At 45.6% G+C, this 26,137-nt stretch overlaps 1 protein-coding gene and 1 long non-coding RNA gene across 10 annotated transcripts in view; both read left to right on the top strand.

Moving 5' to 3' along the window:
- Positions 1-26,137, top strand: part of LOC135385561 (uncharacterized) — a 390,670-nt gene that overhangs the window by 193,487 nt on the left and 171,046 nt on the right. The gene's annotated exons all lie outside the window — the stretch shown is intronic.
- LOC135385560 (glutamate-gated chloride channel-like) overlaps positions 1-26,137 on the top strand; it is a 468,552-nt gene that overhangs the window by 416,018 nt on the left and 26,397 nt on the right. For 7 of the 9 annotated variants that reach the window (XM_064614944.1, XM_064614942.1, XM_064614941.1 and 4 more), the window contains 4 exons: positions 13,115-13,182; positions 17,659-17,882; positions 19,144-19,226; positions 22,071-22,205. In XM_064614944.1, coding sequence (XP_064471014.1) covers positions 13,115-13,182; positions 17,659-17,882; positions 19,144-19,226; positions 22,071-22,205 — 510 coding nt within the window. Of the gene's footprint in view, positions 1-13,114; positions 13,183-13,313; positions 13,382-17,658; positions 17,883-19,143; positions 19,227-22,070; positions 22,206-26,137 lie in introns of all 9 variants that reach the window. The other 2 variants (XM_064614947.1, XM_064614943.1) reach the window with 1 other exon arrangement.

Here is a 26,137-nt window from a genome sequence, read left to right as displayed (position 1 = left end):
AGGCTCCTCCAGTAAATCGAAAGCGTCCGTCGCCTTCAGCTTGTGTACGGGCAAGAAAAGAGCGACAGCGGACGCGAGCTTTTCACGCCTCAGCTGCCAAACTTTCAGAGACGGTCCATAAATTTAAAACTTGTATTTCGACGCGTCGGAAGTAACTGTACGAGAGGTCTTTCGAGAAACAAGAACGGAGGGAGTCGTCCGATTCGGCAAAAGAATCGAACGGGGGCGTTCTGCTGCGAAACCAGAGTACAATAGGCATGGCATAGTCTATGAAAGGAGGCTTGGCTGGAATTCCTTCGCAGAGTCGGGATGAACTAGAATAAGACAGACAGAATTGGACAAGAAAGAAAAAAACGCTGGGTGGCGGCGACGGGGCGACGGCACAGTCCGTTTCTCATTTCGGTTATGTTTGTGCAGGGTCTTTATTGCTCTGCAAATTTAGTATACAGACAAAAGTGAGCATTTGGCATGTTCGCATGGAAGTCTAATACATGACCTAGTAATGATCCTGCAACTTCCATAAATAAGAGGGAGGAGGAGAGAGAGAGAGAGAGAGGTTGGGCCCTGGTTTCATGAAGGGACGAATATGGTGGCCCCATATAGTAACAGACGTAATGTCCCGCAAAAATCCAAGACTTAAATGCGAAGCAGTGCACTTGTCCAGTGTAGCGGGAGCTTTAACTGCATATAATTTGGAAACTTGGTGCGCTATATACGATATAGATTTCTCGTTGAACCTTCACTGCGTTAGTTTGTAAGTGTTGCAATGGGATTTCTGATCTTAAAACACAATGCTGGACGATCATATTAGGCTTCCTGCATTTTTCATCCGCTTTGACTGCATCTTTAAAGTGTACCCTCATCCTGCAGCCACGCATGCTGTCGCGAAATACCCATGATGATGGAGGATCATTGGCGCTGATATGGCTCGCCTGAGAGCCTCGTTGGGTGATGCGTCGCTAGTTAATGAGGCGAACCGTTATGTGGTAAAGCTGATCGCGATGATCCTCGTCCTTGTGAGACGTCGTCCATTTTATGTCTAACAGCTACGCACAGTGGCATTGGAAAGTGGGAGCAAGGGGGGTGCGGCCGCCACCCTCGAGCTCGGGCTGTTCCGGCATCGATTTTAGACATGTGCCTCGTGTTCTCCTATAAGGAAAATATTACAGTAGCTGCACGTTCAATTGTATGAATTTTCAGCTCTGCACGTGGTGTCGCTCTCTTACTTCCCATAGATGTATGGAGTGTCCAGGGCCAGGCTCACGTGCTCCTGGGTCAAAAAAAGAAAAAAAAGCACTGGTCGTCATAGGCGAATCAAAACTGCAGAATATTGTGCGAAGTCCCGTGTTTCAACTGCTCGTATTTTTTCATGCTGGCCAATTAATTAACTAGGCGCAATAAATTAGCTAACTTTTTAATTGTTCGTCTTAGGGGCGAGATGTAGATGTGAATTGTAAGTTGTACAGCGTGTCAAGAAATACTGACCGCAATTGTTTCCTGCAGCGTACCTCTTGTGTAGAATTTCCCTCTTTTTTTTTTCTGTCCCCGCGCAACCCGAAAGTGCGCCATGATGTGAGGCGAGTGTCTCGATTTCAGAGCTCTCAAGCGTGCAGAAAAAGAACTACATCCGTTATCTGCCGGGAAGCGACCTGATCAGACCTGACCAGGGGTCAGAGCTCACCTAAAGGGCGCTTATCCGCACTAAGGAATGTACGAGGGGTGTTCAAGTCAACACGGGACTTTCTGTCTCCTGAGCGTACAAATGGCTCGCGCTACTTCTTTTTCGTCATTTTCACACGCGACAGGCCTCCGCGTTCACCACGTGGTGGTCCAAAGTTTGTGCAAAACAGAAGGCACGTGCTGGACAAGATAGCCGACAACGAGGTGAGCGCGCACATCTAACAGCGAATTGTCATGAAGTTTCTCGTGAATGAAGGCGTAAAGTCATCTGAAATTCACAGAAGACTTCAGGCTCAGTATGGCCACGATACACTTAGCCGCAGCAAAGCGTTTGTGTGGTGCAAACGGTTCCGAGACAGCCGTACATCAGTGCAGGACGATCCCGGCAGCGGTGGCTCAGAGCCCAGTGTCAGAGTTCCTGAGAACATCCAACTTGTGGAGCACCTGATCCTGAAGGACCGACGGATAACATTTCTCGAACTGGCTCGAAAGACGGACCTTTCTGTGGGAACGTTGAACACTATCATTCATGAACACCTCCAGTTTCGGAAAGTTAGTGCCCGTTGGGTCCCGAGGCAACTCTCCGTGTTTGACCAGCACACTCTAAACCCAGTGACGGATAGGTGCCGTATGATCAACCGGCACATTTTTTAAAAAAATGTGCCAGATGTCTTCAAGGGGCACGCGGTGCCTGCGAAAGCTGCAGGTGACCTGTGCCTCCTGAAACAACTGGTACGACATCCCTGCTGACGCCAGGAGCCACAGTGTACCGGACGTATTGAAGGGTTACTTGTACCCTCTAATACGCGAAACACATTGCACCTGTCGAGTTCCCTAACACAAAAATTACCTCCACGCTTCGCAAAAAGAAAAAAGAAAAAGCAAGGAGGAAAATGCTCCGAGCACATCGAACATGAAACACCAAATTTTATTCGCTTGCACATACCTTTAAATTGCATCCAGTACATCATCGTTTGCCGAATGGAAAGCATACACGGTTTACTAATCCCAGCACACACATATGGAGCACACGTTGCACGGACACACAACCCATCTGATGATCCGATGCACCAGGCAGTCTTCCAAACGCCGAACACACAATTCTCGAAACTTCGAGCAGGCTGGCACTGAAAGCCCAATGAAGATCCTTAGTGACGAACACGACGGTTCCTCAAACGAAATGGCCGAGGAACAATTGTCCAACAAGTGGCAACAGACACCAATTCCATGTGAGAAGCAGTTGCAATCTTGCACGCGTATGTGTGACCGTTGAGACAGGAAACAACCTGTAAAGAAACCGAAGTGAATATCACGCTGGTAGTCTTCCAACGTTAATGCTGGAAGAGTACTCCATTTTGTAGCTCACCTCCTCGCAATCGATACAGTCCCACGGTCAATATAACGAAGGAATACAATTAACCTCGCTTGTAATGTACATAGTCGCTTCACCGATGCAGCCGATCCTCTCCTGCCGCCATTTGCAATGCGTCCACCGTCTGCAACAGGATGTACTTCGATTGTTAAACATGAGTGAAACGCAGGCGTCATACGATGCATCACAGCTAGATTGGCTTACCTTAAGCAAACATTAGACCTGTACTTAAAAAGCAAGGTGTCATCCTTCTCAAAGGCGAGGTTGCAACGCAGACAGCGGCAAGAAAGCGGGAAGCGGGAAGGAACGTACTGCGGGAGAATACGTTGTGCCATGTCACTCCTCACCGGCGGAGCGCGGAACAACGTAGTGCGCTCCAACGAAGGGACGAAGGCACGCATATTCAGCCGGCACATGCATTATTCAACAAGCACACGAGTACAAGGTTCAGGAGGCACACATATTATTCAGCGAGCACAAAGCCGTTTCATACCAACGTGACGGCTCTGTACCTGCTGAAATTTGGCGATGAGGATCGCTGTGCTTGCTATTTGATAACCGTTACGACTGCTTCCAGACGGTTACGGCTGTGTACCGGCTGCACTTTCTGAGGGAACTTTTTTAACTGGCACACGTCCGTCACAGGATTTAAAGTGCAGAGAAGAGTGCAAATCTCCAAAGAGCGAGAGTACAGTTTCGACACTGAAGGACAGCCGTTCCTTGATCGGATCATCACGTGCAATGAAACGTGGGTGCACCATTTCACTCCTGAGTCTAACCGCGCATCAAAACAGTGGAAGCATCCGGGCTCGCCAGCTCCCAAGAAGTTCCGAAGCACCCCGTCTGCGGGTAAGGTCATGGCCACGGTTTTCTGGGACAAGGCTGGCGTTGTTCATGTTGATTTTCTGCCCCGTGGTACCACCATCAATAGTGCATATTATTGCCAGGTTCTCAGGGATGTGCATAAGGCGCAGAAAGCAAAAGCGGCCGGGCCTCATCACCAAAGGAGTCCTCCTCCTTTGGTCCGATCATGGCTGCTACGCGCCGGTAAGGATTTCTGCGCTGCTGGCATCCAAGCCCTCGTGAAACGCTGGGACAAGTGCATAAGTGCAGCTGGAGATTACGTTGAAAAATAAAACTAATTTCTCGCCTGTAAGTTCATTTTACTTTTGCGAAAAATGAAAAGTCCCGGTTTGACTTGAACACCCCTCGTAGAAGTTCTTCTGTACACTTGAGAGCTCTGAAATCGGGGCGCGTGTTTGTGCGCTTACCTCCTTCCGCAGAGACGAGTTTCTTTGTATCTCTTTCACGGCGCTTAGCCGGCAGGCATTCCGGAAGTACTTAGTTCACCGGCAAAGTGATGCAAATTCAGTTGAAGCCATGCAGATTAACAGCTGACGGATACATATGGTACTTCGTCTTTTTTTTTCCCCTATGCGGGATAAATGTAAATGTGTACTGTACGCGAAAAGGAAGGAGAACAAAACCATTACGAAGAAGGGTTAAGCCTAACCTTTGTTCTCACGGTCACCGCTATGTAAAAACCATGGGCAGAGAACAGAATTTTCGTCTGCCTTCAATGAAGTACCAGCATTGCCGCGCCAACGGAGCTGACTAGACTGATTTAGCTACCATGACAATATTCCGCGCACTATGTTCAATATTCCATCACGTGTAGCGCCGGTATGCGCGCTGCAGTCCAGTCTGTCATGCCATCTTTGTCGGCCCTGCCTTGACATAAACTGACCACCGTGACCGCACGAAAATTTTTACAATGCATCAGTGTATTGTCGCCCTTCTTTTGGCAATGATAACTGCGACATTACAAGCGGACTTCTTTAACTACTTCGCTCTTTAGTGCCACAGTATTTCACGACGAATCGTGGTCGGAAAGCCTTGCGGGTATGCGGACGGTTTCGCTTTAACAAGGCATCTGTTGTGCCATCGTCATTTTGCGAACTAGAATAATGAACCAGTAGTAGTACGAATGCTATGGCGTAGCCCTGCACTGCTCCGTTGTTGAAGAAAATCGAGGAGGAAAAATCTTTGGATGAAATTTAAAGCAAGCGCTCAAAAGGAAGACCGTCAACTTCCGCTTGAAGGCTTTATATTGTGTGGGAAAGCCGTGTCCTAAGGTCGCAGAAATAAGATATAGCGTTTACCGGTTGATATTACGTCAAGAGGTTTCCCTTCAACGGAAAGTTGGCTCCCTGGCTTCGTTGAAATAAATATTTCCAGCGGGAGCATTCAACTCCAAAGAACTCTCATGCGGGCCCTTTCGCTCGAAATCGACACAGTAATTTCCAGTTAATCGTACTTTGTCGTGACAGTCCGCGTTGGACCCGCAAGGGGCAACCGGTGAATCTCATCGGCTTACGTGCGCTTCCGCGACGTGTCAGCGTCCCCTCTCCCACATCTCCTTCTCACGTGTTCTAGGCAGCGGGACACAAAGAATTGTGCAAAAGGAGAGAAGGGAGTCACGCGATGAGACCGTGCACACATGGTGGAAACAGGCTAGTATATTTACGAATTGATGCCTGTAGTGCGAACTATTCCTTAAAGAGGGTGTGATGTTATTTGGGATGATCGGTCAAAGAACAATCACTGAAGGTTGGGACAAGGTACAGATCCCGACAAAAGTTTATGGAACAGCAGAGCGACGTATTTCTTCATCGGAGCGACAACATAGCAGCGAACGGGAGTGGACACACTTACTGAGAGGTGCATGAAGTACCCTGTCACCTGTTTGTAAGTAAGTGAATTAATATTCACAATTAGTGAAAATAGGTTGACCGCGCAATTGCAGAGTTGTTGTTGGCTGTTCCTCAAAGCATACGCTCCCACCCCCACCCCCCGCTTCCTATAGTGTCCCAGTCGATACCGTTATTTTTGGTTTTGTTAAAACCTGGAAGAACGTACCACACCTATCGAGCAGCGGAATCAGTGATGTTATTTTTGTTATCTGCGTGGTTTGTGGAAGTTATATGGATTGGCAGCTTTATTGCGTGACATTATCAGATGAAATCGCGAACTCTGTCTTGGGGGGTGTCGAGCAGGTCAAACCAGATAATGCAGGAAACAAAAAGGAAAGGCGGCATTTTGGCGATGACGTAGGCTAAAAAACTGCATCACTACACCCCCTCACACTCACTCCTAGGGACAAAGCGGGGTGCTCCATGCTTTGAGGAACAGCCTGATGTCATTTGAGAAAGGGTGACACCGTGAGGGGGGAGAGGAGAAAGCGGCCGCAAATCTCGCGGAACGCTCGAAAATTGTGCATTTTCGCATATTTTTTTTACTAGAGCTCAGAAAAGCGCTGCGGTTTCAATTCCAGCATACTCGACTGTCTCCTCAGGGTTGTGCTCTACAATCTTGCAATTACTGTTTGTAAGTTTGTAAGTCTATCTGCTCCTGTTTGCAGCAACGGTATCGCTAGGATGACTATATACACCACTCCGGTGTTCCGTAAACTTTTGTCGGGATCTGTACTAGGACACGACCAGGAATTGCGACACAGAAACAATTTGTAAATGGGTTCAATATCAGTGAGTGGTGAAAAATGTTAATGGGGTGAACCTGGGCCAAACGGACTCCGAGCCTTGCGGAGATACACAGAAACCAAGATGGAAACGGCAAGCCTTGAAACGGTGGAGCTCAGCGGTTGAAGCGATGCCTGGAAAACTGTATTGAAGTGGTCAGGAAAGGTCTGGAGCGGGTGATGTTAAAGAAGTCCTGTGGTCGCAGCGTGTCCGGTCCGAGATCCCTCACGTCTCCCTCTGAATGTCTTCTCGAGGATTTGTCTCGTTCTCTGCCGCCTTGATGCACATATCGATGCAGCTGACTCACGTACCCGCACTGTCTCTTGACACCAACTCATGCCAGAGGGCAATGTGCTCCCAGACTTCAGTGTATCTCGACCTCTGTATGTTCCTGTAGATGACGTTTCGTCTACCCCCTGTGACTTGTTAATTTTTAGATAGATGCATCTGTAATTAAGATGTAGCCTTGTCAAGATGGGATTCAAATCATGAAATTTTCCCGTGAAACTTCCCGCACAATGAGTTCCTTCTATGACAAATTTTCATTTTCACTTTTTAACTTTCACTTTTTTCACTGTTGCAATTACCTGTCTGAAAACTAGGAATGTGCGAATATTCGAATTTTTCGAATACCGAAACGAGTAATATTCGGTTTCCGAATCGAGTACGAAATTCAATTTCGAGCCAGATCCACGTTTCTTCCAAACTAAATGTATTCCAATAGTTCCAAAGCTGCCCACGTAAGGCCGAAAAGGGCACGAGAGGGCTCAAAACCAAGTGAGCGCTACTTCGTGTTCTGATCGATATGGATATGTCATATATACGTGTTTCTATCCATACACCTGCTGCATGTGTGTCCGCTTCGGTTATACGAGTGGTATTCAAGTCAAACCGGGACTTTCTGTCTCCTGAGTGTACAAATGGCTCGCGCTACTTTTTTTTCGTCATTTTCACACGCGACAGGCCTCCGCGTTCACCACGTGGTGAACGCAGTTTGCGCAAAACAGAAGACACGTGCTGGACAAGATGGCCGACAACGTAGTGAGCGCGCACATCGAACAGCGAATTTTCATGAAGTTTCTCGTGAATGAAGGCGTAAAGTCATCTGAAATTCACAGAAGACTTCAGGCTCAGTATGGCCACGGTACACTTAGCCGCAGCAAAGCGTTTGAGTGGTGCAAACGGTTCCGAGAGGCCGTACACCAGTGCAGGACGATCCCGGCCGGGGCGGCTCAGAGCCCAGTGCCAGAGTTCCTGAAAATATCCAACTTGTGGAGCGCCTGATCCTCAAGGACCGACGGATAACATGTCTCGAACTGGCTCGAAAGACGGACCTTTCTGTGGGAACGTTGAACACTATCATTCATGAACACCTCCAGTTTCGGAAAGTTAGTGCCCGTTGGGTCCCGAGGCAACTCTCCGTGTTTGACCGGCAGAGAAGTCTGCAAATCTCCCAAGAGCTAAAGTACAGTTTCGACACTGAAGGGCAGCCGTTCCTTGATCGGATCATCACGTGCGATGAAACGTGGGTGCACCATTTCACTCCTGAGTCTAAACGCGCATCAAAACAGTGGAAGCATCCGGGCTCGCCAGCTCCCAAGAAGTTCCGAAGCACCCCGCCTGCGGGTAAGGTCATGGCCACGGTTTTCTGGAACAAGGCTGGCGTTGTTCATGTTGATTTTCTGCCCAGTGGTACCACCATCAATAGTGCATATTACTGCCAGGTACTCAGGGATGTGCATAAGGCGCTCAAGCAAAAGCGGCCGGGTCTCATCACCAAAGGAGTCCTCCTACAGGACAATGCACGGCCGCATACCGCGCATCTCACGACACGCACCTTACAGGAACTTGGCTGGGAGTTGCGGCCACATCCCCCTTACAGTCCAGAACTCGCCCCCAGCGATTTCCATCTCTTCGGGCCACTGAACGCGTTCCTTGGGGGCCGCCACTTCAGCTGCGACGACGAGGTCAAGAATGCGGTTCGTTCATGGCTGCTACGCGCCGGTAAAGATTTCTACGCTGCTGGCATCCAAGCCCTCGTGAAACGCTGGGACAAGTGCATTAGTGCAGCTGGAGATTACGTTGAAAATAGAACTAATTTCTCGCCTGTAAGTTCATTTTACTTTTGCGAAAAATGAAAAGTCCCGGTTTGACTTGAACACCCCTCGTACAACTATTCGCTTCGTATTCGATTCACTTATTTGTAACTATTTGCCTCGTATTTGCTTTGCCTATGTATCTATCCGCATCGTATTCGCTTCGGTTATATATATGGAATTTCGGTCTAGAATGATATGTTTTCGACTAGGCATTGTAGAACAGAAATTGAAGACCGGCGACTGGTCAGTGCTTATGTGTATTACCCGTCGATTTACCATCGCAAACCTTGTATCCTCGTCTGCGCATTGTTTGTTTCTGTCAGTATCCCCCCCCCCTTTCTCTGCTCCATTAAACCTCTATCTCGTTTGCCTTCAGCTGGCTCTTCTTGAGCTTGTTAATATCTCCCCCCTGACCTTCTGAATGCTACAGTGAAATAACACTTATGGTTGCTCAGAACCCCCTGAAAGGGACTCTCGCATTCATCCAGGTCGGTTCCGAAACTCTAGCGCCCGTTTACTCCTCGTCCATCATCGACAATAACGCCGAAAATCCTACGCGAATTAGTGTAGTTGTTTCTGTGCAATTTGATGCAATCCATGGCAAGGGCAGACGCCGGATGTTGAGAGTATGCCGGAATTCTCTTTCTGGAAATTGGAGAAAATGTCACTCGGACAAGTCGAATCATGGAGCGCCCTTTGGCGACCGGTGGGACGGCCGGCGTCTGCATGTCGCGGAGGGTCTGTGATCATGTTATGGAATGTCGGTTCTGGGTTAGCGCCGGGCGTGTTCGTACAGCCAGGAACATAACACTGTGTTCCACGCGACATGATACGCCACACGGCGTATTTATCGGAGACTTTTCACTTAGTATATTACGGTACGAACGCGAAGCACACGAACTTGGAGACAATCGCCTGTCCTGTTGTCCCATTCCTGGCTGACGTCATCATAATGTTACTGTCGCTGGGGCTTCCTTAGTGCAGAGACAGTGTGAATCTTTAAAACTTGTTTATTTAATATGTATGCTGTTTCCGGAAGATTAATTTGGCCAAGTAGACTGTGGAGCGGCGCCAAACATTAGGGTATCGGCCTCATACACAGTATGTAAAGTGGGACTCCGCAACAAAATGACCACAAAGGTTGTGGTATATCCGCAACCTTTGGGATGTCAAGAACATGTGTACGAAATATCTCGTTCCAAAACTGCGCAGATTTATTACGAAGCGAGCGCTTCGCCTCTCTGAAGCGAGAGGGCGCTGAAAGCCACACACTGATGACATCATCCGGCGTCTCTTCCCGGCGCTGCTTCATTTGACCTGCTCATGTTTTGCACAACCTTTTTCGAAAGGTATACTCGCTTCTATCCCGTTGCAGTCGACGTCATAATCGTCGGCTCAATATGTTGCATGAGTGGTTGAGGCAAGAGATTTGCTACACGTCGGAAATGGCAGCTACATGGGACGTCCTTCTTTGTTTCCTTCAAAACGCATCCCAAGCAGCAAAATGCACTGAAAGTCTCGTGCAAGAGGGGTGGACGTGTAGGTGGAAGGCCTTGAACAGACTCGTGAAACTAAAGAACATTGATAAGACACATACCGTCCACCCCTCTTGCACTCGACTTTCAGTACATTGTGCTGCTTGGGATGGGAGAATGCAGGCTTCAAAGCAGACGACAATGCTGTGTGACGTCACGGTATCCTTCTCCGGACGAACCGCCGTAGTATGGATCTCTGTTTTCTGCTCTTCTGTTGCTATTGTGATCACTTAGGAATAATTATTCGCGGAAAATGAACGCGAATATTGTATTCGGTATCGAGGGGCTGGTTCGTGTTCGGTATGACGCTCACCTAAATTCTTTCGACTAACCCTTGCGAAGTCTCTCTTTAAGTAATCGAATAGTCTATCGGGACCCAACACGCAAAATATTTTCGCTGAATGGTCTCTTATTACTGTGAAATTAATTCAATTTTCCCAAATTAAGTTAATTCACAAAACCGCCTAAAAAGCTGCCCTGTTCCGAGCGGCGTGATCTTAGTGGCGTGTCGTAAGGGACACAGTGCGAGCCGGCCCCCCGGTCGGCACTCGGTGACCCGTCGCTTTGCATTGCGACGTGGCGTCAACCTCACTCATTCTCTTACGGACCCTCTGAATGAGTCGAGGAGCTTCTAGAACACCGTACGGATGAACCATAGATTGAGAAGTTACCCGCCAAAAAGAACTCGTTACAAGTTAATTTATCCTGTGCAAAATGTAACTAAGTTAATAACGAAGTTCTTCAGCCTGAAATGTAACTCGCAGTTACTGAGTTACTTAAAAAAAGAACGAGTTATTTCCAAGTTACTTCAGACACAAAATAGCATTACGCAGGTGCAGCGCGCGTGAGCAGTTGAGTTAGACCTTGAGTTGCCTGCGGAGGAGTGCAACACGCTTAGATCGTTTTCGTTTATGCCCTGTTTGTAAACAAATGACGTGATAGTGTTCGACAGCGCCAAAATTTGGTAGAATTGAACTACGTTCGAAGCTAGAGGTGAACTAGGTCGCGCCCGAAAATCACGGTCTTGAGGGGATTAAGATATGGTCCCTTAAAGGGACGCGACCCTCGATCCTACTTTTCTTTCAATGGGAGGCAGCGAACAAGTACCCGTTCGTGGAACCCAGCCCTCTCCTTCCGATTTGTTTCGGTTTCAGTCTGTCTACCAATGTCATGATGACGTTTCTCTGGTAGAGGTCTATTCGAACGCTTTGCATCTTACTCCCTGTGGGCGCACAATGGTTCAGCTTCATTTCAATCGCGGCGGTTCGTTCTTCCTGAACAAAATACTGTCGTTGATTGAATATCACGTTTTATGGCAAAAAAGTGCCATGAAGGAACCGGAGAGAAAGCAAGAAAATATGTGGACGTGAGTGAAAAGCGAGTTAAAAGTAACTTGGATCTTAACTTAACTTACTTTGGCAAAGTTACCTGAAAAAGGAACGAGTTCCTCTGAAAGTTACCACAGCGCAAAAGTACCGAGTTAAGTTACAAGTTACCAAAAAAAGGAACTTAGTTACAGTAACGAGTTACCTCGAACTCTGGATGAAACACCCCTCCTGCGCGCTACGCGTCATCATCGCGCAAGTCCGCATGTTGTTTAGTGTGCAACGGACCGCAGCGAAAACTGAAAAATTAGTAGAGACATCTTCCGCTGCTCCTTTCAATTTGTGTAGCTGCATCTTCCTTTACATATGCCTGTCCTTCCACTTTGTTTCTCAGTTTCGTAGGTAATTGTTGCTTCTTGTCAAATGCCTACCGATTAGCTATGTGGTTTTGTGAAGATTTAATTTCTTCGGAAACGTTTTCATATATTTTTATATAAATATTCTTATATTGTTTATATTTTCTGTGGAATATGATTGCAAACATATACCAAATGTACGTGAGGCCTTAATTGTTGGTATTGAATAGCATGTATACAACGGCAAGAAAATGGTCTTGTGAAGTTTAACTGAACGATCTGTTGACGCTTCTGCAGAAGGGAGCGGATATGCTATACTATGGGACAGTATGGAACAGTTGCTTCCTGTCAAATGCATACAGATTAACTATGTGGTTTTGAAAATCTTTCATTTCTCCGGAAACTTTTTGTATATTTTTATATAAATATTTTTATATTTTTATGGAACATGATTGAAACATTTACCAAATGTACGTGAGGCCTCAATTGTTGGTATTGAATAGCATGCACAACGGCAAGAATGGCCTTGTAAAATTTATCTGAACGATCTGTAGACGCTTCTGCAGAAGGGGGCGGATATGCTATGCTATGGAACAGTTTTAGATACATCGTGTGAAACATTGCTATAGATGTGTTCAATGCGCATAGGAATGCTCTGTACTTATATATGCGTACCTGGATGCTGAAAGATATACTTCATAGAGATGGAGGTACTAAACTTGATCGAGGCCTTTTGAACCGAATGCTATAAGAGAAATAGTCATTCGAGAAACATTCGAGTACTCGTACGACTTGATTCCGATAAGCGGCGCAAATTTGAGATGACGAATAAATGTCATCTGGTCTAGAGCCAGTGATATTTTGAAACGGGTCAGTCCCACGATAATCCGAACTCTACGTTTGCCGAACGTAAAGCCAATCGTCGTGGAATCGAAAAATCGATGCCGTGACTCAATTTCGCCCGATCCGCTACCGATGTCAATATTATATGTCGAGGTTAGGATTATATGCTAGGTTAGTAGCAAACGCTCCTATACTGACATTAGCGCCTATACGCTAGTGCTCGTCATGTATTGATGGCTGCTTTCTTCGTACCCTTTCGTTTCCAACCTATGTTGCTGTCTGTTATTTTCTGCGCGCTCCGCGTAGCTTCTGACGGCTACTCTTCGCGACTCTTTATCTTTGGCTTGTTGTGTCTCTCGATGCAGACGGGCCAGCTCTTGTACGCGTTAACATCTATATAAGAAGTATCAGCAGAATTGATGACGTCACCATGGTAAGTGTGACATCAGCGCGTGGGACAGACAGTTGGTCGCAGACGCGTGGGGCTCAACAGCACTCAACTGAAAGAGGTTCTGTTTTCACCTTTTCTCCATTTTCTCTTCTTTTCTGTTCCTCTTGATATAGATGGTCCGTGTGTTGTCAGGGTCAACATCTATCTCCGCAGTATTAGCAAGATTGATGATTTGAGCATGGTAAGTATCCCTTTAGCGTCGGCCACGGTGTTGCCTGTAGCTAAGCGTGCTCACATATCCGTTCTGTCCCCGCCTTCAGTGGCTATCGTCGTGCTGTATTGTATGCGTCGTGAACATTCCTCAGTGCGAGCTGTGCTTATACTCGTGAGGACGACTGGTCGTGATTTAAAAGGCTAACAGCCGCGCTGTACTCGCGATACAAATAGCTCCAGGGCTTGTGCGATGGAGGTAACTGAGCTAAATTCACGTTACATATGGTCTCTCACCAGCGCTTCGTAGCAACTTTGGTCTGCAATTACCTGCCTTTACGGATAATCAAACGCTGTTAGTCCTTGCAGAAACACTAAAACGTGGGGTTCAGCATTTGTGATCTGAGCGGTGTAGCTCATAGAAATGCACGTTCCTAATCCTCTCCTGCAGAAGCATGGCTCGCACTTTGGAATCTTGTCGAATGCTGTGTCGCTGTTGCCGTGACGCACCTCTTTACAAACGTCTTGTGGCCTTCCTGCGCACTTGTTCGAAAAATTTTCTATCCCTTCCCGTCACCCTCCTTTCCCATACTCTAGCACTGCCAACTCTGTTATCCCGTTCGAGTGTTCGTAATTCAAGATGTAACTGCAGGTAACTCACTGTTGTCTGTCTTAGCTCCAATTTCTTTTACGTTTCATCCATGCACAGTACCACACACGAAAATGGCGTTCGACACGAAAGGCAGTTTCCACGCTCAGAAGGCACTATTTCCCAATTGCACCACACGCAAAGCGCTTTCTGACTTTCTTGCACCATTTCGCAAACGATGGCTGAATATTCGCTCGTAACTTTTCCTCATATTACCATTGCAGAGGTCACGCCACTAGTCGAATTACAGGCTCCGCGTTAAAACATTTTAATGCGCGAACGAAACATTTGCATGTCTGATTTATCCCACTGTTGTTACAGTAGGGCCTAATGACAATTACGAATCCAATATTATGTCGAACGGAGCACACTTCATGCATTGTGTCATTCATTTTATTTGTATTGCCTATTATTTAAGAACATCCATCAAACATTGTCCAGTCAAAAATCAAATGCACTTGACCAACACGACACCAAGCATGACTTCAAGTAGCTTTTGCACCATTCCCGGCAGAAAAAAAAATGTTGTATTGTACGTTCCTCGAACACCCCTTTGTAGTTCTATATTGCGGTCGATTGTCATGGTTCCTGACAGCTGTGCTGCGAGAATCTTTCTCTGTTCCTCCTCACTTCTTTGCGCACGTATAGTCCGTGCATTTCGCCGTGCACATACAACTCGTACACTGTCAAGAACCATGCAATCACATACAATGGCCACAAGTGTAGGTGGGTAAGTACCTCCATGACCCTGACAACCACGGACAGTTAGATATCAAAAAGCGTTTTCATACAACTCTGTGAAAGACACCTGAAGCGCCCACCAGGGACAGCACGACCGAAGGCTAAGTAGAACGTGTTTCTTCTCCGTGTACGTGTAAGCGTAGTATACTACACCACACGCACTTTCAGTGGACCTTACCTTAGTTGAAGGATGTCGCGATGTACCACCGGATTGCTGCGCACTGTGATGCTCTTAACGTGTGTCACACACGAACGACGGACAGCACTCTTCATTTCTGACTATCTTCTTTCTCTCCACGTAGAAGTTAGTTGCTGACCACTTGTTTTCAGGCTGCAGAACAGTGCCACAACCACTGCGACAAATGTCATTATGTTGTTACTGTGAACGTGTAGCATTTTCTTGCAGACTGTGGGACACGTCCATTACACACGACCGTACCAATACTGCAGATCCGGAAAACTTAGAACTAATCACCAGCTGCGCATTATACACCAGCGGTTGTGAATGTAAATGCATTCGAAAACGATGTCTACGTTTCCGTTTTGTCCCTCGTTTTTCGACTTCTTTATGTGCTAAGGGTACGTTATTCAGACACAACACACGTGTTTCTTTTCGGATGTGTATATTTTACAAGAAATGCAGTTTGCGTACGGTACTATCCCTAGCATCCCTATACCCCTGCCGCAAAAAAAAAGTATTCGGGCGCAATTACTAAAATGTAATTGAAATAAGCGAATTACATGTGTTTCGTCGATGCTATGTTGTGAACAAATAACAGAATAATATTGGCATAGTGAACGAGAAATGAAGATGGACGCTGCAGCCAGCACAGAAAATCGAATGGCAAAATCACTACATCCATAAGACGCTACATCTACCAAGAACAATTTAGCCGCACGTAGAATGCATGATAAAGCAGCTCACACAACACTGATACATGGTTTAGAGAGTGCATATTTCACGAGAAGATTTCTTCACTAACGGAGTTCCATCTGCAAAATGTAGTAGAAATGACGTGTTACGAATCGAGTTCATTTTTTCCGCCATAGAACTGCACTTAACTGCTCACTCGTGCTTTGAATACACGTTTTTAAATTTGTTTGTTTGTTTCATCTGGGATCCACCATATACTTTGTGCATGCGACGTTCTCTCTGTGTGTCCACGTATGGCGTGGCGGCAAGGAAGGCACCGTTGCCCCTCACCTTCCCCTCTCTTCAGGAAACTACGCAATTGCACCAAAACCCTCTCTGTGCTGTGGAGGTAATATATAGCTGTCAACATATATACGTCCAAAGCACTGAGGGGGTTTTACTCACTCATCATCGATCGATCGCACTATAATCCGTGCAAGGCCTGTCTTTTGTATGTCTCCTCCCTTCTGTGTCTTGTATTACGAAATATGTTTTGCTCTTTTTCATATTGTGTCGCTCTGTGTGGTACCGTGAACGAGCACTGCAGCACTTGTGTCCTGTCTTGCTTATTGTTCTTGTTGTGTACTCTAGTAGGTCCGTAACGGTAAGTATGTCGTACATCATTGTGATTTATGGATATCCCTCAGCTGTCTTCTCTTTCCTGTGGACATAGCTTGCTTCGGTGTTGTGCTTGTAGATAGCCTTACTGCTCATCTTGAACAATACTTCAAATATTTGTTGTCACTTATGAGCCTCTTAGAATGGCCTGTCGCGTGCTAACTCAACTCATAGGTTAAAGACTGCTGACTCCGCGAATGGCAGCGCAGGGAAAATACACACTATACATGCACGTGCCAATTATTGCTCATCTACATTGAGTACTAAAATATGCAGATATGGGTATGCTTTCGTAAAATTATCTTGTTGAACGGTATGCGTGCTTACTTGATATGTGATATCCGTGCTGATGTCTGGAGCTACTTCATGCAGTGGGCAGCAATGTCCTTTCGACGTATGCAGATATGCATACAAGATATGTCCATTAAGTATGCCAATTCTGTAGTAAAGTGCAGCAAAGTACTCTCGCCCGGCATTGCTCTTATTATATGCGCTATGCGTGTTATACCTTCTGAGGAAATCCGCTCAAAGCGTACAGCGGCTGGCAGTGTTGACGGACACTCGTACGAATTTGACATAATTCGACGTATTCAACATTGTAGGGTGGTAGTATGAAGAATTAAATAATAATATTTCATTACAAATGAGGTGCCTTCCAAGCGTTCACAAGGAGCGTTAGTCTTGCGTATAGGAAAAACCCGCCACGTCAACAAACGCTGCTTGATGTGGTGCTCTCCGTCGGAGTAATATGATGTATGATGGAGTACAGTAGAAGGAATAAGCAATGTACGCTAGGTCCCCCTTCAGCTAACTTAGCAGAAAAATAATGAAGAAATCAAATATATTGCCAATATATTAAAAATATGTTGTGAAAATGCTAAACTAAAAGTTGGTCTGAGCAAACATCGCACTCAAAATTATGGCCAATACGATACACGAATAATATGCGTAATATTCGTCCAAGAAAGACAGGTAAAAAAAGTAGAAGAAATACGTAAATCTTCGTAGGGAAGATGACATAACTTTTTATTCGAGCATTGTCATAGCAGTGAATGAGCAGCTCAATTTTCAAAAACGAACATGCGACGTGTCATCTTATTGGAAACTGTACGCCTCAACGCCTACTCAACGCTGACCGAAAAACAATAAACGAAAAGCATGAGACTTTTACCTTACCGATGCGACACACACACACACAGCCTCTTGGTTACCGCACAAGACAGTGTGGCGTAAAGTCTGCATATGGACACCCCACGTCAGGCACGATGAGAAACAAAGAAGGATGTAACGGGAGTTCTTTTTTCTGCTGCGTCACCATGAGCCTGGTGTGTGTGTGTTTTGAGGTGTGTGATGACTGAATGCGTGTTCGGTTGTTGCTGGTTGACAGGAGTACACAGTGCAAATGACGTTCAGAGAACAGTGGCGGGACGAGCGTCTACAGTACGATGATCTGGGCGGCCAGGTCCGCTACCTCACACTCACAGAGCCTGACAAGCTCTGGAAACCTGATTTATTCTTTTCCAACGAGAAAGAGGGTCATTTTCACAATATCATCATGCCCAACGTCCTTCTACGAATTCACCCCAATGGGGATGTCCTCTTCAGCATCAGGTAAAAGAGCACTTTCTACACAATTCCCTGTTCTTCCTTTTTTTTTCTTCTTCTTCTTCTTTTTTCACGCTTTGGAATGTATGATTATTGTGTGTACGTTGATTGCTCCGATTGTTCCATTTTATTTTTCCTTCAAATTAATCAATCAGTCAGTCAATATACGATACAGAATTTACGTCTTTGTTATCGTTTATGCGGGTGCTGGTGCTTGTGAAATTTTGTGTGACGCTTTCCCGTTACGGTTTAGTGTGGGTATCCATCAATAAGAGAACTGACAAATTTTATTAATTGGATCATTGCATTAACTGACTAAGTTTAATTATCTGTAGAGTTTCAGGTGACTAATCATTAAATTAAATTAAATTAAAAGTTACTAATGTAAATTATACGCCCAAAACTTCGCGGGTCTCCGACAGAGATAGCCCATTTTTTTTTCAAACTTCATGCCTCTATTTGTTACACGTATTTACAAAAGGACGCAACTGCGGGAAAGTTCGGTTCCAAGTGACAAAAAACAAAAAAATAGATCGTCTTCTTGCTGTGCAGCTGTTGCATAGCAACATGTGCGTTGCATTTTTGCCACTTGTAGGTTTGAAAGGAGAACATCGGCATCGGCTGTAGGCCAGCAAAAAGAGCTCCATAATATTAGGCACGCTACAGTTTGTGGTGCGTGTGTGTCACGAAGTTCAAAACAGGCTGCTGGCTAATGATTCTAACCTTTAACAGATGGCAGTACGGCGTGCAGTTCCTGCACATTCAAGCCTCGAAGCTGTTAATTGTGTGAAACAATTTATCGCCTTACAGCGTTATTTTAGAGGCAGGCTTCATGCAACGCAGCTTAGGCATGTTGTTAAGCTACTTCTGACCTTTGCTGCCCTTTCCATGTCATTAAGTGGCCAGAAACAAATTAAGGCGCCAGCTAGTCAAAGGCAGAAATGTTACGTGAAATTTGTATTGCAGTACTTCTTAATTATACACATGTTATTGACACAAAGCATTTACTTAATCACTTATGTGTTTTCTTACCCTGAATCTTCTCTTTGAAAGATAGAAATTTAATTTCACGATTTGAGCGTTGAATTGTACATCGTGTCGAGTATTTATGTCTCAGTTGAAATAATTGCAGATGCCAATTAAATTTATAGATCACAGGGTGATTGATATGCCGTAAAGCATTTTGCTTTTGTCACTTTCGACACCGGTGTAGAACAGTCGGTCCAGAGATCAGTTCAAAGTAACATGCTCAACTGTATATTTTCAGGATATCACTGGTGCTTTCGTGTCCAATGAACCTGAAATTTTATCCTTTGGATAAGCAAGTTTGCTCCATTCTCATGGTCAGTTGTAAGTATCATTTGTTCCTCGAGACTCCTGTGCGCATGCGTAGAAACAGTAGTGCGTACGTGAAGCACACGGTGTACTCACCATTCAACGGCCGTTCACTGTTTCTTGCGTGCTTTATCACACGCAAAGCCAGATTCGTCGTTTCTTCTATGCTTTTTTTTTTCTTAATGAAATGCCATTTTTATGTGACCGTAGCGGAATTGAATGGAGTGACTTCATAAAGTGTAACGCCACTGTACTGTACTGAATGCCCACTCCCCCGAATGTAGTGGAGTGCCGCTCTGTTACCTGCTAATAATGTCCGGTACACGTGAATGATGCATTTCTCCGTGTCAATCATGGTGAAGGAACATTCATCGCTTTCCTTCAGGCAAAGAAAAAAAAAAAAAAAGCTAGCAGTGATGACGCATTCTAGTCCTGTGTATGCCTTGTGAACTTTCACCTTGTATTGTGTTCTACAGCAAAAAGGGTTGTAGTCCCTAGAGTCAATAACTAAGCTTCGCTTCAGAGTATCGACACTGAGTTCCAAGAGCGAGCATGCGCAATCTTGTTTCCGCGCCACGGTAGCCACGCGCACGATGCCAAATGTTTCTTTATCCAGCAAGCAGCTCATGAAGGTTGACGGCATTGAGCTACCATGACATCTTCGGGACGCTCTGGTGGACAATACATGGATTATCGTACAACAATCATACACGCTTCTCTATCCCACAGCGAGCATTATGTTAGCCGTCTTTGATCCTCAACCGGGGGTGGTACCAGTGTGGTGCGGAAACAAGATGACGCTCCTGCTCTCCCTTGGACCTCAGTGTCGATACTCTGAAGCGAAGCTTATTTAGTGACTTTAGTAGTCCCGTACGACGTTGCATCCGTGCAAGTAGGAAATTAGGGCCCTCGTGTGTTGGAGCCAGAGCCGTCCCGAGGCGATGAGTTTCCGTCGGGGCAGGGTAAACGTGAAGCCCCCCCCCCCTCCCCCACAAACATCAGGATGGCTCTCGTTGGAGCACATCAGGTACAACTCGCGTCAAAGTTAACTTGAACTCCGCTCCAGCCTGCGAAGCTGAAAGAGAGCCACCCGCAACAACACCCAATATCCTCTGGATGTACGAATAATGTCCTAACGGATTCGTACCCATACCCATCGGACCCATCGGAGATACCCATCGGACATGCGAATCCGTTAGGACATTATTCGTACATCCAGAGGATATTCGGTGTTGTTGGGAATCCTGGCAGCGCCTCGCACAAAACAACGCCTTCATAACGATGGTCACCCCTCTAACAGGAACGAGATGTGGTAAACACCCTCCGCCGTTATTTCTTCTAAGCTCCCGCAGGGACCGCCGGCCGGAATGGCGTTCAAGTTAACTCCGATTGGAGCGGTACTTCAGAGAACCAGCAGACATTATATAAGCTCGCACCCTCTGAAGCACCTGAGTCTGAAACCTCTCTGTGACGTCGCTTTGTGATGTCATGGCTCCGTGTTGCGGCAAGCTGAAGAAGGTACATTTCGTTAGATAACGTCCGTGACAAGTGTACCACCGTTGGCGACGTAAAGCCACGAATTTTTCGTTGCCACTACGCGTATACGGGATCCTTTCAGTTGAAAGGAATAGTTTCGCTCGTATCTCTCCCATCCCCCACCTCTCTCTCTGCCATCATTTCCTTGTTCTTCTTCTTGTCAAATAACGTAGCGGAGGCTGTGGCAACATATCGTAATTAACGACGGTGACACCATTTTCCACTACCAAATAAAACTATTTCAGTACAGCTAATATATATATATATATATATATATATGTGTGTATATATATCGTATCTGGGAGTGCACGGTCAAACTGTAAACATATGCTCAACGTGCTACAGAGCTTCGGCTATTTTTCCTTTGTATAGGTACTTGCTAGCTTGCACTGCGGCCTCCACAGGTGGCGCCGTCACCGTGGAACATTGACGTCTCGCTGAAACGCACTGTTAGCGCCGACCCAAGACCGTGTCACTTCCCTACGCCGTGCTGAGTCCCAAGTAGGACGAAACAGCTGTACTCGGCTGGGAGTGCACGGTCAAACTGTAAACATATGCTCAACGTGCAGCTACAGAGCTTCGGCTATTTTTCCTTTGTATATATATATATATATATATATATATATATATATATAGACAGATACTCATGGAACGATGCGATAGCACCAGAGGACACGTGTTTCGCCGTGGTTGCGGGTCGTCAGCTCTGGGTAGCTGCGCGTCGTTCGGAATTGGCAAACCAGGGGTCACTCAGCGAGCGATATACACCTGGGAGGGTGACTGAGCACTCCTCAATGCCACAGTGCAAGCCAGTGAATTATAACGAGGGGGAAAAGCCATTAAAGAAACAACTAAGTGACACTAGACGTGTTTGAAATTCAAAATTACAGATTATCTGTACAGATTATCAAATTACAGATAATCTGTAATTTTGAATTTCAAACACGTCTAGTGTCATTTAGTTGTTTCTTTAATGGCTTTTCCCCCTCGTTATATATATATATATATATATATATATATATATATATATATATATATATACTGCTAAAAGCAAGAACAAGTCGTTGCAGTTGTCTTTATCCATGAATGGAAAACTCAGAGCTTGGGCACATAAAAGGACGACACGACACCAGCAGCTGAAACTAGCCGAATGAGACTGATAACTGAACTTATCCTATCAAATTTCATTTGGCTGGTTTGAGCTGTAGGCGTCGTGTCGTCCATTTATGTGCCCAAGCTTAGGCTGTCCCAATCATGGATATGGTGACCAGCTTGGCTGCATTTGCGCCATTTTGTCAGCTGTCTTTACTACATTTTGTGTAGACGGTTACACAACTGAAGACCTGGTGTTCCTATGGAAAGAAGGTGATCCCGTACAAGTCACTAAGAACCTCCACCTTCCCCGGTTCACGCTAGAGAGGTACCAGACTGACTACTGCACAAGTCGCACGAATACAGGTAAGAATCTGAACGCTATACGGTGCTTGCACTCGACTGCTGCATCCTAACAGCTGCTACATCTGCCTTTTTAATGACCACACAGCGTCACACGTCCAGTCACATCCATTTAGTTCCTGCAATGCTCATCAATGCAATGGGCATTCCTCAGTACATCATCATCACTTATTTGTTGTTGCTGTTGTTGAATTGCCATTAGAAAATTCGGCCGTTATCCAAACATTCTTTTTACACATGGAGACAGCATTCTTATAATTTCTAGGCAGAGATTCTAGAAATAACATGGAACCATCGACCTTGACCAATTTTTCTTTCGAGAAACTTGCTCTCCCTCATGAACGTCGGGGTTGGAGAACCGACTTCAGTTCGGTTGACCATACGGTACATCCGTTTCACCTTTTCCGTCTGTCGGAGAGTTGCTGCCTATGCCATTGTGTCTCGCCTTACTATACATCTCACCTTTCTTCTGTAATAATCGGTGTTACCTCGCCCTTGTGAGAACTACTCTCGGATAATCAGAACCAAGTGACCTCACGTTGCTTTCCTTTCACATTAGACTCATCCAGTTAAGGTTCATCCCGACTGGTTAGCTGCACACAATTCTCATAAAATAATTGCGTTAAAAGGCTATCTGTCTGGCGGTGTTACCGATAGAGGTGACTTTTTGGTTATCGCCTCCTACACAGCATTCTTGTTCGGTATTCTCTTAAGTTTCTTTGTATAATTAGTGGGGGAAGGGTAACGTGGGGCAACATGAGACAGAAATTTGCAATTGAACGTGAAATTTTTATTTTTCCTGTTTTTCAAAGAAAAAACTAGACATAGACACATTCTCAGGGGTCTAGAGCTTCTGACCTGTAAATGCAGAACTAACGCAGCCGGTCTAATAAAAACACAAAACAGGAAATTCAAAAATACAGGTCGTCTCATCTTGCCCCAACCCTCGGAGCAAGACGAGACATCGCGTGGGGCAAGATGAGACACGCCGTGGTAACGAACTATACAAATTAGTTTTTTTAATTCACGCCGACAAGGTGAAGCCCGTGGGCCCCTACACAACCCTCTTGAGCCCACCGCCCACATGGTGTGCAATAAAACACACATAACCCGGCACTTTTACTCCACCGTCCTTTCCAAACAAGGCACCACTAGTCTGATGTGTCGCCGGTCGCCCGCTTTAGCGCGCGCTTCTGCTTTGCTGGAAATATGCTAGGAAACAGGAAAATTTGCTGGAAAATCCGAGACAATATGCAAAAAGAAAATCTCTGAGGAATAAGCATAAAGCCACCTACTAGTTGACTTATCCTTTTCAAAATTACATTAAATTTAAATTGCATTAAATTTAAATTACATAAAATTGCCGTGTCTTGCCCCGTGCATATCATCGGATGCATTAATTTTTCTGTTCAACACCGGATAACCAAGATGAATAGAGAAGTAGGATGTGAACTTACATTGACAGAAAAAGCCTGCGGAACGCTGCTGCACAGATTACAAGAAAAATGACTATAGAAAATCGCGCGTTTTTAGCGGGTATTTACATTCCAGGCAGAAGTAACCGATTTTCTTTCTCTTCAACGCATACACCAATACGTCAATTCTCACGTGGAATAAAGCGGACACCTGTAGAGACACCTGTGAGTAAAGTTTCAAGCGCATGGAGGAACACGTCTCTGAGACAGGCGGCGTCGAGCAAAAAATGTCGCGTCTTGCCCCGTGTCTCATCTTGCCCAGAATTGTACACGTTACTCGAAAAAAGTAATTGATTACAATTACTGTTACTACTGCACGAAAAGTAATTCATTACCGTTACAAATTACATCGTCAAAAATGTAATACGTTACGGATTAAAAATGTAACGCGTTACTTTTCCCGTTACTTTTAAATTGCGGGCCATAGCAAAGCCAACAAGCCTACAGTGAATGCAACCACGCAGATCTTGTTGCACATTCTAATATGAGAAACCAAGATACATGATAAGTGAAATTCACAAATACATTTGAAAGCAACATACAAAACACATACACGCGTTCATCACAGATTTATATACACATTTAAAACAACATCGAAACATCCGCTTCGTTTTGTTACTATTCAGCCCGCACAATTTATCAATACAGTCACCTATTTTACTGTTGCTCCAGTAGGTCGCGGTTGTAGGAGATTATCATATTACTGTGGTGTGCATGGAACACGTGTGAACTAGAGACGGCCGTCACAGTGACCTCTGCGTCATTGCTTCAGTCGAACTCGTGGTGGAACAGAAGAACAGATTGACTTGCTGAAAAGGTTTCGTTCTTGACAGAAGGTTAAAAAAGTAATCGATTACTCAGTAATTGATTACCAAAAATTGTAATCAGATTACTTGAAAAATTACTTGCTCACAAAATTAATTGATTACGTTAACAAATTACTGGGAAAAGTAATTGATTACTAGTAACGCAATTACTAGTAACACGTTACGTACAACTCTGATCTTGCCCAACCTTATCCTATACATAAGATCAGGTCATGTTTAACGCCGCGCACTGAAGTGATTGGGCTTCTTGTTCCCACATTATACTGGTATCTTCGACTGGCAGTACCAATGATCTAAGCCAGAGCACTCCGAGCTTTAGGAAGAAAGAAGATGGAAGAAAGAAACAACTGCCGAAGCTGTTGTCAGAGCGCTGCGTTTTGACCAATCGAAGATAGTGTGCGCGCTCTAGAGCGATCGGCGGCTGCCAGTCGAAGATGTAATAAGTATCGTATCGCATAAGTACCGGCTTAAACAACGGGTACGTCTTCGCAAAAATGTACCTGTTAAATTTAGGTACACGGTACCTCAAAAACAATTGCCGTATCATGTAACGTCATGTGAGCAAGAGGAAAGCCTACTGTTCGACGTGGCCGCTTCTTGTCCGCGTTCGAAGAGCTGTCGCATGAAACCGCACAAGCCATCAGTACAAACCAGCAACAATGAATTTTTTATCGCTTCCATATATTTGAAAGCGTTACCATCAACACACATTGCCGCAAAGCATAGCGCAGCACATCACAAAACACAAAGCTTCAAACAAAGCGTCGAGCTCATGGAGCACGCACCCACAATACTCAAACGATAGAGAGCGACGTCAGATACTTCAAGCACTCGAGTCGTCATGTTCAATGGTCATGTTCCTCTGTGTTTTGGGCATTTTGGGGTAGACGAGCTGTCTGCCTGCCTAGGCTGGCGGCACCTTGCTCGGAGGAGAGGGAAATGGGAGGGAGAGGAAGGGGGAGGACCGTGGACCCGGGCATTTTGGGAGCCTGGATTTCCTGCGCAACTTGTCTTTCTTCCGGAGAATCCTCATCATCTCATCTCAAGCTCAGCCTCGGCGAGACGTGAATTAGTTATTACAACCACCTATAAATCAAGTGCATTCTGTAACAGAAAGAAGACTGTTGAGAGCATCTAAATTTTAATTAGAAGAGACTTTCGTGCAGGAGGCTGCAACTTCTTCAGGTTCAACTTCTGTACGAAGAATAAAGCTGTACCAACTTATCAGAATACAATTCCCAAAGCTAGTTTGCAGACTGTGAGTTGGCGTCAAGATGTGTAACATACCGTTGGAACTAAATGCCGGTGCTAATGATCTGCCTGCATTCCACCTTGGTAACGGTAATTGGAGTAGATTTACACGTAAGGTGTGTCAGCCTATATAGTGTGGTGACATGCTGCACGTGCCGCAGGGTAGGACTACGGATAATTTCGGCGACCTGGGGATCTTTTTACCTGCGCCGGAAATCTCCGACACACGGTGCCGGAAGCAGTGTTTACCTCTCACACATTGTTACCGTGCTTGGCCGGGATTGAACGCGCGCCAACACGTTACCGACTGAACTACCGAGGTCGGCTGCATCCCATCTTACATTCTATACCCCGTTCAGCGCACAGAATGCCTGTGAATAGG

The sequence above is a fragment of the Ornithodoros turicata genome, chromosome 2, assembly GCF_037126465.1.
Source record: "Ornithodoros turicata isolate Travis chromosome 2, ASM3712646v1, whole genome shotgun sequence".
NCBI classification, from domain to species: Eukaryota; Metazoa; Arthropoda; class Arachnida; order Ixodida; family Argasidae; genus Ornithodoros; species Ornithodoros turicata.
The sequence above is the reverse complement of the archived record's forward strand: the minus strand, read 5'-3'. Positions and strand labels throughout refer to the sequence as shown.